Source organism: Orbicella faveolata, unplaced genomic scaffold, assembly GCF_042242905.1.
Source record: "Orbicella faveolata isolate gen_17 unplaced genomic scaffold, um_ofav_v1 contig_13, whole genome shotgun sequence".
NCBI classification, from domain to species: domain Eukaryota; kingdom Metazoa; phylum Cnidaria; class Anthozoa; order Scleractinia; family Merulinidae; genus Orbicella; species Orbicella faveolata.
The window spans coordinates 27,208,868-27,223,795 of NW_028301540.1; the positions used below are offsets into that span (position 1 = coordinate 27,208,868).

A 14,928-nucleotide genomic window follows, 5' to 3' on the forward strand; every position below is an offset into this window, starting at 1 on the left:
CTCCTAAGACGGTATGGTGAGATCCATTTTTCCATCCGAAACAGTCACGAAACAGGGAAACCAACGTTCGGAATTTCTCGTGCTAGAATCGGAAACTCGTCGAGCCCCTTCGGGTGATTGTGTCAGTTGAAGAGGAATCCTGGGGCTTATGGCACGCAATATGGCGGACAATTTTGTTCCAAGTTGGCCGATTATACTCAACAAATCTCTGGAAGAAAGCGACCTTCATGGACTTTTGGGACAAAGCCATAAAGTGAGAGGTAAGTGAAATCCAAAGGAAACTATTTTAGATCGTTATTTTGGATTCTAAAGAAATATTTGTTATGCATATTCAATTCCATTTTCAGTCACAGATACAACTGGACAAGGAGTCGTCATTTTTCCACTTTCATCTGTTGCTTTCATGATCGTACCTTTAAATCAGATATTGGAAGAGAACCAGGGGCAATATTTAATGAATCAGGACATTATAGAAAGGTAAAACGACCATTTAGAAAGTACAAGTACGAAGATTAACCTAATAAATTATTTCCCCTTTATACTGTCTGTAGGTTATAAATACAAATTTGGCCACTTTTACATCATTCAGTAAGTCGTGTACTTTTTTTCAGGATTCAGAGATTAAATCAACTACATCGTAGAGCGTTCGTCATTCTTGTGGCTGCTCTAATGGGACCTGAAGAACTGCATGCATTAACAGCACTGCAGAACAGGTTTGTAAAAAAGCTGGCTTTTGACAAAAACCCAAAAAGAAAGGAAATTAAATATGATAGAGCCACATTTTTCTTTTTGGCCATACCAAGTGGTGATTAGTTAAAAGTTAAGCATGATTCAATTTCTTTTTAGGTTCTTGGGAACAAATTCGAGATTCATTCCTGCTCACAGTGCTAAAGAGTGTATTGATTCCATGGTAACTATTGCTAAGGTATGTGCAGGAAAAACAATGTATATGAATAGTAAAGAGGACTTCCTTCATTCTAAGGCAAAAAGTTCATTTTTAGAGGTTTTAAAACAGTTGTAATGTTACTCATGTCGTATTTCTCCTCAGTATTGGGTGCTTTCAAATACAGAGTACTTTAAGTTAGTTATCTGTAGCACATAACTGTAGTTAATCCTGAGTTAAAAGCTTGTAAAATTAAATCAAGTCTTCCGGATTGGAGAAGCCAAAAACGTTTGTTAGTCTTCTCCTCGAGGATGAAGCTGTAGAATTATTGCTTTCCCCTGAGAATGGGAAGTTACCCTGTCATGGGTACAGTAGCCCCCACCCCCCACCCCTTGCCCATTACTTTGTTCAGTTCCTCTAACAAATTTAGGGGTACACCTGGGTGGAGAGAGGTACCATGGGAGTGAAGTGTCTTAATTTTCCAAGAACACAGTACAATTCATGTGATTCCTTCCCTGGTTCAAACCTGGACTGCTTGATCTGTAGTCCAATATGCTTACCAATAGGGTTCTGCACCTTCCTCAAAGAAAATTCTCTCTGAAATTTATTACTCAAGGTAACCTGTAAGCCAATGGCAGGAGTGATTCAAGAGAGAATGAAGAAGCTCCAAGAGTCAACAGTCAGTGATAATGTTGTTCTTAAGGTCCTTGCCAACATTGGACTCAACAATCATGGTATCCTTGCAGTTTAAGGTCATTCCTCACATTTGCATTGCGCATCCTTACTGCATATAATTTATGGCGTCATTAGCACGCACTTGTGCACGCGCATATTGAAAACATGCCGGATTTGCCTTGATATTGAGCTCTGTCAGTTGAAAAATGGCTCTAGCTCACCAACAAGCATGGGCACCCCAATTTTTTTTCCAGTCGTTGTAATCGACTAATTATAAGCTTTGCGTGAGAAAAGACTGATCTAATTTCTATTGCTGAAAATTGAATAAATATGAAAAATAGCAAATACACCGTGGTCTTTTCACTGTGGTTCAAATTTTTAATCAAGGATTTAGCTTCTGTCTGAATCAAACTTAAACGTTTATTTGTGGTCCGACACAATGTATTGACTGTAGTTCAATGCGTGTTCTTATGAGTCCGGGCTTACAAAGATGTTACAATTACTGAGAATGCGTTTTTATAATAAGCATTAAATAATGCCAAAATGGGACATTTTCAATGCCTCACTGCTCCTTAATGAGCTTGGGCACCCCCCTTTTTTATTTCAAAATTGAAGTTATCATATGACAAATATTCAGTGGACAAAGTTTGAACAAAAATCTATTGTCACTTTTATTTCAGAGGAATTACCTTAAAGTTTATAAACGTGTTTTTAAAAACCCACATCTAGGGGCATATTGAAAACACAAAATAGAGAAATGTCAAAATGGCACTTTGAGAAAGAGTCAATGTGTGATAAGGGTGTCTGAAGGGGTTGGCCCTTGAAATTATTGAGAGGTAACTATTGTTGAGTCTGGGATATTTTGGCTACCCTGAGCGTTATTTAGGCTACCCATAGTGCCATTTCAGCATTTTAGTGTTTTAACCATGTCCTTCGTCTAGCTAATGTTCAGTCTTTTAGAAAAGGCAAGGATATTTGCTGCAGCATTTCTTGTGAGAAAGTGAAAACAAAAGCGACTATTGATCCTCCAATTTTTTTCATTCTTTCCTTCCAATTTCTTCAAAACTCCTCCCACAACAAAGATACAAAATTAAAAATTTTATTTTAATTCAATTTAATCTCAAACTCAGTTCAACTTCAAACTTAATCCATTAGGGAAGATGAGAGGAAGAAGTGCTCCATGAATTTTTCTTGTAGACTAGAGAGAAGAGTGTTACAAAGTAAAACAAAGTTGAACAAGAAAAAAAAATCGTCATAGACTCAGATTTTTTCTTTGTCCTACACTAGTGTCATGTTGGTCAATTCACGTTTCAAAAATTCATTACCGAGCTTAAAATTCAGCCTCCTCAATCACTTACAATGACTCTGACAGTGTTCATCCTGACAGTATGCAAGACACCTGTCACATATGAACTCAGCTACATGACCTAGCTTGGTCTCCATGAGTTCTTGTAGCTCAGTGGACAGACTGCTTGCACCGTGTTCGGGAGGTCATGGGTTTGATTCATGGATTTTTTCTTTGTCCCATGCTTGTGTCATGTTGATCAATTCACCTTTCTCAAAGTTGAACATTAAGAAATGGTGTTAATGTTTCTTTTCCCTTACCATCAGCCCAGGGTCCCTAGAGGCTGGTTTTCACTAAGGAAGAAGCATAAGCAACCTACACAGTCGCAGTAGCATGCTGCCAAGTAACACCTTTTGTTAGGGCAATCTCCCGACAAAAGGTGCTAATTGTTAACATCTTACTGTGTCTGTGTATGTGAGCTTATACCTATGCTTATGCGATAGTGAAAACCAGCCTGAAGAAGATGCAAGCTTCACTACTCTGTAAATCTTGTAAAATGAACAAGTGCATTTCTCTTAATGCAAGTAAAGAATGCTTGGTTCTACAGGATGGTTGCAAGACTGTAGCACGAGTGTCACAGGCCACTGAGGAAGAGTTGATGGACTGTAGCTTGGATCATGACACTGCACAGAAAATTATCAACTTCTTTGAGAAAGACTGTATACAGATTTGAGTTTAATGACTGTTAAGTCTTTTATTATTACCTTTTTTTACTTGAATACCGAATAAATTTGAACCAACTTCAAACAAGATTAATCTTTCAGAGTTCTTTTTCATTAAATAATGTAAAGTTCGCACAATCAATCGACCATGTAATGAATATAACAGTTTAAAAGGAACATTTCCTGTTTTAACTGTGATTGTCTGCAGAGATATCTTTTTAAAACAATGTTTTCAACTAATGGTATGAGGATGAAATCTCTACTAAACACTGTTTCAGGAAGTTTTGCAGATATTTGTTGGCAATAAAAAGACACTGCCCTGATGAAGGGACTGACACAAATGCCAGGAAACTGAAATAAAATAAAAAATGCTCAAAATGTTTGCATATGGTTACCATAAACATCCCTTTTCAAAATTCCCTGACTTTTCCCTGACTTATCTCAGCTAAAAATAAAATTTCTCCGACCAAAGAAATCCAAAACGGCAGGTCTAGTGGGGACTACTTCTTCCTATCATTCATTAAGAGTGATAATTTTCAACAGATTTTCCTTTTTCATTAAGGGAAAATATCACTGAGATCACAGTGACCCAAATGTTTCTTCCAGCCTTCAATAGTATTAAATCGGCCTTATTAAACTATTTTAATTTCCCCTGACTTTTTTCTTCACAATATCTATTTTCCCTGACTCAAAATAAAATTCCCTGACTTTTCCCTGACCATTTCCTGACCTGTGGCAACCCTGTCACAATGGTCTTTGTCACTACATGTTACATCTCAAACAGTGTCTAACAGAGTTTCCACCTCCTGTTAACTGTAACTTAACCCTACCAAAACACTGAGAATGTAATTACGCCTTATGAAAAAAATATACAGTTGGTAAGTAATATTGTCGCTGTTTGTAAGACACTTGACATGATATAATATAATTGTTGATGGCAGTGCATGTATAGTATGTATATTGTTGCATGTGCAATGATAAAGAACGAGTCTGCATTTAGTGAAATCATAAAAGTTCATAGAAGGGATCATTTGTCCCTAAAATGTGCACTGACCCATACAGCCCTGGGAGATATTTATCCATAAATATAATTATAAAATAATGTCTGTATATAGCAGTCAGGTACACTGCTTCCACCTAAGATTCATGGAAGATTTCCATTTTAATTTAAGTTAGATACAGTAAATATATCTATTATTAATAAACAAAGCGTACAAAATTAATTTTGGAGTGTGAGTTTTATGAATGAAGTGTTACTTGCTTCCATTATGCGCCAGACAAGAGTCTGAAAAAGACTGCAATTGAAATGTTTACCTTCAATAAAAAGCACTAGTTACTTCTCTTAATGTGAATGTGAGTACAATTTTTTACCTCAGGTAAATTATACCCACCTCCTTTTGGGAACTAATTGTGTTACTATAATATTTACTAAAATAGAAATAGAACAACCCCACTGAAAATTAATTGACTACATATAAAAACGATTATAATCATTTTTCACAATAATTAACAAGTATGGTGTCAACAAGATTGAGCATGTTTGAATTGAATGTCAAGAAGACTAGACAAGATCAACAAAATACGCCAAGCAAGCATTTGGATGTGAAGTTTATGAAGCATGTTCTCCCTAACCATAACTTCCCATGAAGTGCCTGGTGTACACAACACTCTAAAGATAAGTTAGGTTCCCATTATTGAGATGTTCTGTCAAAACCTGAGCTTTTGAACTTTTAAAAAGTAATTACTTCAATCTATTAACCTGTTTCTGGACCCCTTCCATTTCTAACAGGCCCTTCTCATTCCTAATGTGCGATGTAATTGGAATTATAGTATACATGTAGCCGTCGCATTTTTAATAATGCAACTTGAACTAACTTTTTAAACCCAATGAATTGTAACCTAACCCTTGAAATGTCAACCAACTAAAATTTAATCCAGAGATGGTGGTGTCACCACCTGGTCGAACCTTGGTAAAGTACCATGTATTTTTGTGTTCAATCCCTGCATCGCCTGTAACCAGGGCATCTTTCACAGTTTCATAGCCACTTGTCGTGTGTAATTAAAAACTGCTCTTGTTGAAGAGATCCTACCGACCAACCATGCAAGCCACGGCATCACATACAATATGGTACTGACTTATCATCTGGTACAGTTTGTCCTCATTATCTTGGCTGTGATTTCTGTCGGAAATAAGGCAAATAGATTGACCATTTTAGTTCATCCTCATAAAGATCTCCTTATTTAACGATGTTCACTTTGTTTGTTCCTGAAAAGGCTATAAATAATACAATAATAATAACAGCTTCATTGAAGTGTCAATGTATTTAGTATCAACTACTAATTGGGGACACAACCAAAAAAAGTTAAAATTATTTACAATTAAATAAGTAAAAGAAGTGTATATACAATCAATCAGCAAAAATGTATGTATAAGTAGTACATGAAAACAGTAGGCATATTATAGGTAGTCTTTAAGAATATTACAGAGGTTACAACAATTATTGTCTTTGTACAGGAAAGACATGAGGTCTTTTTTCCTAATGTTCTTTTTTAATCATACATGTATACAGTGATGATGTTTTTTTTTTTCACTAGTTCATTGATATTTGGCTTTTGTCTGTCATACTCATTTTCCGTTTCATTGGTTCACATGTTTGATTGATTGATTGATTGATTGATTGATTGATTGATTGATTGATTGATTGATTTGCACTTTTTTTGGTCACAAACTCACCCTTCTACTTCTGAAGTAGTAAAAGACAATGTTGACAATGAAAGGCCAAAGGATGAGAAACACCAAAGGTTTTGATGGAACATAATCTTTCCACCATGGCTGGTCAGATCTAGAAGCTGCATCCTAATTAGTAGAGAAAGAAAAGATTAAGAAGGAATCCACCAGAGGTTTGAGCAACAAGTGGACTAAAACTTTCTACCAAGATTATTTGCATCATGTTGCAAACTTCTGTGTGACTGTTTTAAATATCTCCTCAAAAGAAATCATTTCTAACAACACCAAATGTCGAAAACAAATTTTGAAGTTCATATGAAACGCTTGAAAGTACTAGTGACATGAAACTGGTGATAAAATTTTACCTGTGTTTGCACAGTTTCTCTGAACTTTGAAATTCATTTTCACAAATTCCTATGAAATATAACTGCTATCCCCAGCAAAAACAAGAGTGTGATATCACTCATTACAAAAAATTAAAAAAAAAAAACGTGTATCTGAACTCGAGAACGGAGTTTATCACACTAGCAATGCTATAACGCATGTGTCTTATATGTTATGAAATGTATCTTTCACCTAACATATAGTCGGCTTTGATGCTAACTAATCTGCGCATGCATTTGGAGCAAATTGCTTCTGTTCTTGAGAGAATGGCACCACAAGGATAGCATGAAATTTGCAAAACCATATATATATATTTTGCCATGTTAACAAAAAAAGGCAACGTAAAGATGACGCGTTTTGCGTAGTGCACTCGGGTACCTACTGCACCTAGCCCCCCTTCCCGCAAGGTTAATTGATTAATTGAAATTAATTAATTAAACAAACATTAAAGTTTACACCTTATGGCATTAGTGCCCTAGTGTCTTAGCGAACAGCAGCCCCCTAAACCATCCCAATAGTGCACTCTGCACTAAAAAATGAATGCCATGTACTTTTCTTTGAAAGAATGTTCAGAAAATTTTGGACTTGTATGGCTAATCAGTAGCTGTTATTGCAGTTGAGTCTGTGGTCAAATATTCTTTTGTTTTAAAAGGCATGCAAACGAGGCAAAAGGGTCAATACACTGCAGAATTGACCCTTCCGCCTCGTTTGTGTGTCAAGCTGCTGATACACTGTAACTGCAATAACAGCCATTAGATCAGTACAACCTACCTGCCGTGACAACACTGCTTCCTCCATCGTGCTAAGACGGCTTATTACACTTTTCATGTCCTGGTGTAGTCGCTCAAGAGCCTTTACGATCCTTTCATTGATTTCATCCCTGTCGCCTGCCGAATCGTAATCTGGTCCACTCGTGTGATCACTTGTTAGTTCATCTTCACTGTCACTATCACTTCTCCGTCTGTGTCCTCTTGGAGGGCGGCTCACTCCAGTCACAGCACTGGAACCTGATAAATGAACAGTTGATGAGCATTAATTTTACTAATAGTTCTTTCTGGCAATGGGGGACGAAGAATTGAGAGGAATCTTTAGCACTTGACTGTAGGGGTTCAAAAATGTTTAATGGACCTTTTTACTGATGTTGTGCTTTTACGATTTTTTCATTCAAACAAAAACTCAACTGCTCTACTCAATTTTTTGGGCTGAATTTAGCAAATACGTGAAGTTTCATTACAATGTGTTGCAAACTCATAAAAAAAATATGAGACCCCTAACTTGGCGACAATGCTTGCACCCTGGCATACATTTCTTTGTAAGTTTGGGGTTCCATATGTTTTAGTTTGCATGGATTCTTATAAAACTTCATGGATTTACTAAATACAGCATGATAAACTGAACTATGGAAGTGACTTGTTTATTTGAAAAATACAAAAAACTGCTGATATTACGTTACATCAGTGAAAAGGTCCATTGTTATCATGGCAGCTGCTGCTTTAAATGTATAGTTACTGTTGGTGATGTTGTCCAGAAATTGTTGGTGATGTAGTGGTCTGATGGTTAGTATGGTAGACTCTGAATTGAGCAGTGCAAGTGTGAACCCTAGCTGAGATGATCATGTTCTGTTCTTGGGCAAAATTAATGCCCCCACAGAACATCTCTCCACCCCAGTGTATAAATGAATACGGACTACCAGGAATTTAATGCTGCTTGAAGCCAAACTATTCCAGCAATGCTGGTCAAAACGACAGAAGACAGAATATTTGAATCAAATTACTGCTGTTACCTTCTCTGCTCTTAGTTCCATGTGACTGCCGTGCACGACTTGTATGACTCCGCCCAGATGGCTGTTGGTTTGCATCACCCCCTCCACATTCTCTTACCACATGGTGTGACTTGAGGATTCCTGCTGGCTTTTTTGGGGCTTCATCAAAAGGTATAAATGATTCATACTCAGTCACAACTACATGTACATTGGCTTCACCTTGACTGTCTTGCTCATTCTCAAGAACAGGAGTGACTTCAGAAAAGCACTCCTCATTGACCAAGGGTTCAACCTCCGACAAGTCTGAATTAACCATGGTGAGTGTACTAGAGTCACTGCCTTCAACAGCAAACGTTACATGTTTGGCATATGGTGTGCTTGTCAAAAGCTGCGAGCTTTTTAAATTGCTTTCTAAATCAGAATTTTCAGATTCTGACAATGTTGAGTTTGTGGCATGTTCTGGTGAGCTAGTAGAATTGCTGCTCCTTGTTGAATTGACTGTTTGAAGTTTGTCATCAAGATTGAGCTCTTCATCTTCCTCTTCCTCTTCTTCTTCTGCCTTATGATTTCCATTCTGCAACTCTTTCAGATGTTCAGGGTCTAAGGAGTCACAAAATTCATCTTCTTCACTCTCATCACTAGTCAAAATGACTCCGCTTCTTCCTTTGGGTCTCAGTAAATCACCATTACTTGGCGTCAAAGGTGGAACTGAAATGAGATAAATAAATCAGATCCCTTAAGGTTTTCTGAGAGCAGTAGGAGGTCATTCTTAACTAGCACATTAATTATCAGGTAATCTGTAAGATAATAAAGGAGTTTCAACTACCCTAAACCCCTAGTAGGAGTCAGAACTATCTTTCTCCCTGCAAGGATTGAAAGGAACTTTCATTCTAAAGCACAATTACTCTCAGCTGTTCCATCAAAAGCTGGCACTGGGAAAATTGACCGGTTGTGAGGATGATTTTGGCCACCTGGTTTGACCATCTAGAGAAGTTCAGTTCAAAAGGTTTTGTCCTCCTGTGGGAACCAGTTGCCCTTGAAATGCTAATGAAACCCCCGATTACCCCCACCATGCCCTGTGTTCTATGCCCCAAAAGTTTCTGTTACTTTTATAAGACATGAGATCACCAATTTGTTTTGTAAGTGCATGAGTATCATCTAAGGTAGCAACAGTAGTGCATGTACCTTCAGACAATCCATTCTGAATTCCACTATCATCATCATCTTCACCCTCGTTCAATTCACCATCACTTTCCTCCTTTAATTCATCCGGGGATATAATAAGAACTGGATTTACTGCATTTGAAAACTGTAGGCCATTTAAATCATACTGCTTTCCGTGTCTGAGTGCCAAACTATCCCTATGTGGAAATCCTGCTCTCATGTCCATGCTATCTCTATGTGGAAATCCATTGACCTTAACTGGGAACTCCTCACAAGTACCATTCACATCACATGCATCACTGTATCCATTTGGCACATTCTCGTCATGTGCTGCGTGATGTCCTTTTGATTTGATTTCTTTATTGGCCTTGAGCTTTTCTGGAACTTTTTTCTCGTTCTCAAACATTTTAAGAATTGCAGGAGGTTGCTCATCTTGACCTTCGTAGACTAAAGTATAAAATGCCTTGAGCACTTCACTAAACTCTGCTGCTTCATCGCCATCTGGCAAGTTTTGCATTACCTAAAAATGAACACAGAGACGTGTACTGAAGGTAGCAACCAATACACAAAATGTGACCAATAATTATTACAAATATACTGTAATTTAAACCAGTCAAAACTGTCAAACTAATGAGGCATGGGATTGACTTCTCTAGACAGTCACTCTCACTACCTTCTCTGACAAAACTTCATGTGTTACAAAAAAATGAACTTCTAATAAAATGGTTTTCACAAAAACTGAACAACTACAGTTTCTGATCAATTATTGATGACTATCATGTGGGGACAGTACGTGGTAAGAAACCTTGAAAATCACCAATAAAAATATTTTTCAAAACCACTTGTGATCTGTCAATGACACCCAGATTATCACTCTCTCGCTGCCTCTTCATCACTTCAGTCAACTTAGTCCAGCCTTAATGGCTAAAAAAAGTGTGCACATTTAATTTTTGGAGATCCACATTTTGTGCCTGGCTTTCTCTTCATGTTAATGAGTCTTTGACAAAGATCTTAACCTCATAGAGCAGTATGGAGCTACTGAGAGTAGAGTCTGGACAATGACCCTATTATCATTCTACAGTAGGTAATGCTTCCTTGAAGCAGTTCTATTCGATGTATGCTGACCTGTTTTAATTCAGAGACGTAAGACTCCATAGCATCTTGCTTTGACATTTGACCCAGCCCATGCCAAGCCTTCCTGTTATGTGAAGAAGCAATTTAAAACATAAGTTTAAGAATTACGGGTAGTTTGAAATATGCCTTCCACTAGTAGCCTCATAATTCCACACATAACAAATGGTACCTGTATAGCCTAGTTCTCAAATGCTGCCGACCTACCTGCAACGTAATCGCCGATGCAAGTGACAACATTCGGCGATCTATTTCAGTGCGTCCTGGCACATCTGTGATGGATCACCAACTTACTCAAATTGGCATAAAGTGCAAATCAAATTGGCGCAAATTTCAACCATTCCATCTGTAAAGTATGGAATTGTGGGAAAAAATCGAGTTGTTACGTCATACGTTGTATCCACAGATGGTCCAGATGATGTTCACATAAAATATTTCATTGCCAACAAACGCCGGCTTGCCTGCGAAGTTGAATTCAGCTCAACTTCGCAGGTAAGCCAGCAGTCAATGCCTGGAACAGATTATGATACCGCAATAAATGTTCACATATACCATACGGTGTCCCAGGCCATGCCGGCAGCTATGTCCCAGGTATGTTGGCGGCATATGAGAACAATGAACCAGGCTTATGTGTGAAAGAAAGATCACATGAACTGCAGATGGTCAGAGTAGAAAGTGAAAGTGATCTTTGCAATACAATACTTTCATTTTTAATAACAGTGTGGCTGGACACAACATTTTCCAACAGTTTCTGCAGTTCATTTGAAATTACAAAGGTGTGCTGCACACTGGTCACTTTGATTATAAAGTTGTCAATCAAAATGCAAACTTCAGATCAAAGTTGCAAAGTTTACTGCAAAAGTTCTCACAAACTACAATGTGCTAGCAGTTCACAGCAACAGTCACTAGCACTTGTCTAATAAAATGCAATTTAAACAATGTCATTGCAAAGATTTCCTCACTTCATACACTAGAATAATAAATGTCACTGACGGTTCTTGACTCTTAAGTAAATGTCTACATGTACACTACTTTCTTCTCTGATTGTTTGTCCTTGTGCAGGAGATTTCAGAGCAAAACAAAAACCAGTGAGTTTCTACATGTACATGGAGTATGCTACAGAGCTAATTCATCAGAAAGTACAGAGTTTTTCCAGATCTAGTCTCAAATGTCTCTCTCCTAGAAGATCAACAGAATGTGCAAAGAGAGTTGCCCGTTTACTTAAACTGGCATGACTTTTATAGCACAACTACTTGAACTGGGCCACTTGGAAAAGAGTTAACCAATAGATCAGAACATTATTTGAGAACAAAGGAGAGCAATCTTTTTCTCAAATAAACCAGTAACATTTAAGAATACAAACAACAGATGCTAACAAAATTAGAAACCCATCAAAGTGTGAGTTGCTGCAAACCTCAGACTCAAGAAACTTTGCCATTTGTTGATTGCCTAGTTTCTACATGTAACTTAAATTTTGTACACTTTTCAATGGTTTCAGTTTAGTTGTCACAAAATGAGTTTTCAAGCTAAATCTTTTGAGCGAGAGTTACAATTATCATGATAATTCATCATCAAGATCTGAATCTCTAAGCATGTATATAATGCAGAGAAGTCAATATAATAATGTTTTCACATCAAACAGACTGTTACTTGCCGTCACGAGAAGTTACCAGTCCATCGTTCTCAGTTTATGTTTTGATTGGCTAGTTTTCTTCTAGGTGACCCAGTTCAATTAGTCGCACTGTAAGTGTATTTACAATAATTACCATTTTGCTTTTCTCACTACATCCCAAAACCCAGGCTCTGATTCGGAACATTCACCCTCCTTTGCTTGCTTGTAAAATGCATAAAACTGAAAATGAAATTTAAAAAAAAAAAAACATTTAAAATGATTTTTTTCCTTGAGAAAAGTCGAACCTCCACTAACAGCCTCTCTCTATTGTGGCCACTTTCCTCTGTCCCCAAGGTGGCCGTTGTGGAGAGATTTGACTGTACTTTGCACTTTTTGAAGAAAAAAGGAAATATTCAAAACAGTCAGAACCTGGAAGTAAATTGTGCTGTGCAATCATCTAGTAGGCATTTATTATATAAGGAGGAACTGGTCCACAAAGAAAAAAGAAAATTTCCTCATTGGTTCCCTTAGAGGATGGACCACTCATAAATTAATTTTGGCAAATTGCTTTTTCAATTCACTGAAAAAAATAAACAGTTTTTGTCATGTAGAAATCTATTAACCTTCATGTTTGGAAGGCAATTTCAGTTAAATGTTCACAAAAGCAACATTAGAAACGTAAATAAACGCTGCTTTCACATGCGCGTTTATCAAGAATAGATCATGGAGTTGCATCAGTTTATCAGCAGATTAAACAGGCCACAATTTATAATAAATAATTTATAATTTAAATAGCTTGTTTTGTCTGTATTGGAGAATAATGGTCTAAATGTTTTTTTTTTTTGGCCAGTTGTGAAAAAAAAAAGAACTCAACCAATATTTCTCCAATAAGGACATCACACTAGTTTAATAGCATGATTTATTATATGGCTTGCTCCGTGAGCGGGCAAGATGAATCAAATCCTACGCTGTGATTGGCTACCCGAGTGGGCAAGATGGAGCTATCTTGCCCGCTTGGGACTACCCGCTGTGTCCCGCAAGAAAAATTTCTCTGAAAGCCATATAATAAATCCTTTATTGACCAAGCTTGTTCGGTCAAGATGGCTGGATATTGGCCTCGTTCTTTTTTTGCGGGTTTATGGACCTCGACTCCGTCTCGGTCCATAAACACACACAAAAAAAGAACTTGGCCAATATCCAGCCATCTTGACCTCACACTTGGTCAGTAACCCATATATATGTATAAACATTTCAACAGACACTGTCACTCCAAATGGGCCCATAGACATCGACCATAAAGAAAAGAAGTACCCTTTGGGCATTACAGCCTAATGGATTTTCTGCCAAACCAACTTGAGATTGTCTGGAAAAGGTTTAAACTTGGACCTTTATACATCAGCTACCCATTCACTACAAAAGTCAAGCCTTATTTACTCCTAAATTCAAGCCATCATGAGATTAGTTAAATGAATAACTTTTCGCAATTTTTAGCGTGCACATGTATCACAATTCGAATCAAGGTCTTGAAATAGGCGGATACGTGATAAAATGGTAAACAAATAACGAAATAATAGGTAAGGTTTTGTTGATATGACACAAAAGCAATGAAACTTAAGATGAATACCAAAATTTATCAGGTGATAAGTTTCTGTTGCTGAAATTAAGAAATAGAAGATAATTGCAAAGAAAACACAGTTATTTGTTTATTCGAACCACTAAGTATATGACGTAGTCTAGAATAAAAACACCGACAAATTCTTCACTCATCGATAGAAATTACTGGACAATAAGCCTTGTAAATTAACTGCTAATACAATAAGTAAATGACTGCCGTCTCGACATACCTTTAACATCGTGTCGTACGAAGGTTGGTAGGCTCCTTAGAATTTCAACAGAAAACACACATGTTACGAAGAAAACCACCGAAAGAAAAACGAAACACCTCTCCTTCTTAAAGAACTTGGTGTGAAAAGACTAATTGATACCTTTCTTTGGCATTGATCGCACCACATTCACTGCAGCGTCAAATCTGGCTTCCACAGAACCCGCCATGTTTACGATGCAAAGTCTGGACACGTGATGTGGCTGAAGAGTGAAGAGTGACCTCACGCATGGACCGCGCGGGATGAACTTTCGGAGACTGGGCGATAATCTGATGTTCTGGGCATTTTCCTTTCTTTCTTTCATTTTTCCTTCTTCTTCTTTGCGTTTTTGCACTGCGCGAATATCCTTGGCTAAGTTTTCAAAAAGGTTGTTTTTAAGAAGAACCCTAAACTTAACTGAAAGTTTGATGCTTGCAGAAATAGTTTTTGTATACGTTTTATCATTTTACTTATCTTTCACCAATCCTTTATTTCTTTTCTTTCATTTTGTACAAAGAAAAGCCAACCATAAAAATTAAAAGAGAGAGTCAAATCAGGAGGGTTCGTAATTATTTGACAGGAATAGAATCATACTTTCAGACCAACGACGAAGTCAAAAAGCGCTTTGCAATCGAGAGGACAGACCTCGACTGTGGACTGCATTGCCATTGCATTGCATTGGCTTATGAGCTGATTCAATATTTCCGTTAAGAAAAATAC

At 37.3% G+C, this 14,928-nt stretch overlaps 2 protein-coding genes across 3 annotated transcripts; one reads left to right on the plus strand and one right to left on the minus strand.

Moving 5' to 3' along the window:
• Positions 1-132: 132 nt before the first annotated feature.
• LOC149115845 (protein SPO16 homolog) lies at positions 133-3,576 on the plus strand. The gene is made up of 6 exons (XM_089285250.1): positions 133-260; positions 348-477; positions 612-713; positions 847-925; positions 1,500-1,617; positions 3,434-3,576. Exons 1-6 carry the CDS (start codon positions 149-151, stop codon positions 3,574-3,576), a joined length of 684 nt encoding a protein of 227 aa, XP_089141376.1. The 5' UTR covers positions 133-148.
• On the minus strand, positions 3,572-14,465 carry LOC110041305 (uncharacterized). Of its 2 annotated transcripts, none has more exons than XM_020746588.2 (9): positions 14,332-14,465; positions 14,191-14,225; positions 12,501-12,586; positions 10,729-10,801; positions 9,625-10,123; positions 8,461-9,147; positions 7,449-7,684; positions 6,300-6,422; positions 3,572-5,745 (listed from the first exon to the last, which is right to left on the minus strand). In XM_020746588.2, the coding sequence occupies exons 1-9, from the start codon at positions 14,396-14,398 to the stop codon at positions 5,728-5,730; spliced, it is 1,824 nt and encodes a 607-aa protein (XP_020602247.2). In that variant the 5' UTR covers positions 14,399-14,465; the 3' UTR covers positions 3,572-5,727. The 2 variants fall into 2 exon arrangements, with proteins under 2 accessions (XP_020602247.2, XP_089141365.1); XM_089285239.1 differs by having other exon boundaries at positions 3,572-5,831; positions 14,332-14,447.
• Positions 14,466-14,928: the final 463 nt, after the last annotated feature.

Bases quoted from the DNA above. Each gene is read 5' to 3' on its own strand.
- LOC149115845 (XM_089285250.1), top strand. From the start codon at position 149: ATGGCACGCAATATGGCGGACAATTTTGTTCCAAGTTGGCCGATTATA. The intron at 261-347 runs GTAAGTGAAATC...TTCCATTTTCAG, and splicing joins ACAAAGCCATAAAGTGAGAG to TCACAGATACAACTGGACAA. The intron at 926-1,499 runs GTATGTGCAGGA...TTATTACTCAAG, and splicing joins CCATGGTAACTATTGCTAAG to GTAACCTGTAAGCCAATGGC.
- LOC110041305 (XM_020746588.2), bottom strand. From the start codon at position 14,398: ATGGCGGGTTCTGTGGAAGCCAGATTTGACGCTGCAGTGAATGTGGTG. The intron at 14,226-14,331 runs GTATCAATTAGT...TGAAATTCTAAG, and splicing joins GCGATCAATGCCAAAGAAAG to GAGCCTACCAACCTTCGTAC. The intron at 7,685-8,460 runs GTAACAGCAGTA...TTCATTTATCAG, and splicing joins TGGAACTAAGAGCAGAGAAG to GTTCCAGTGCTGTGACTGGA.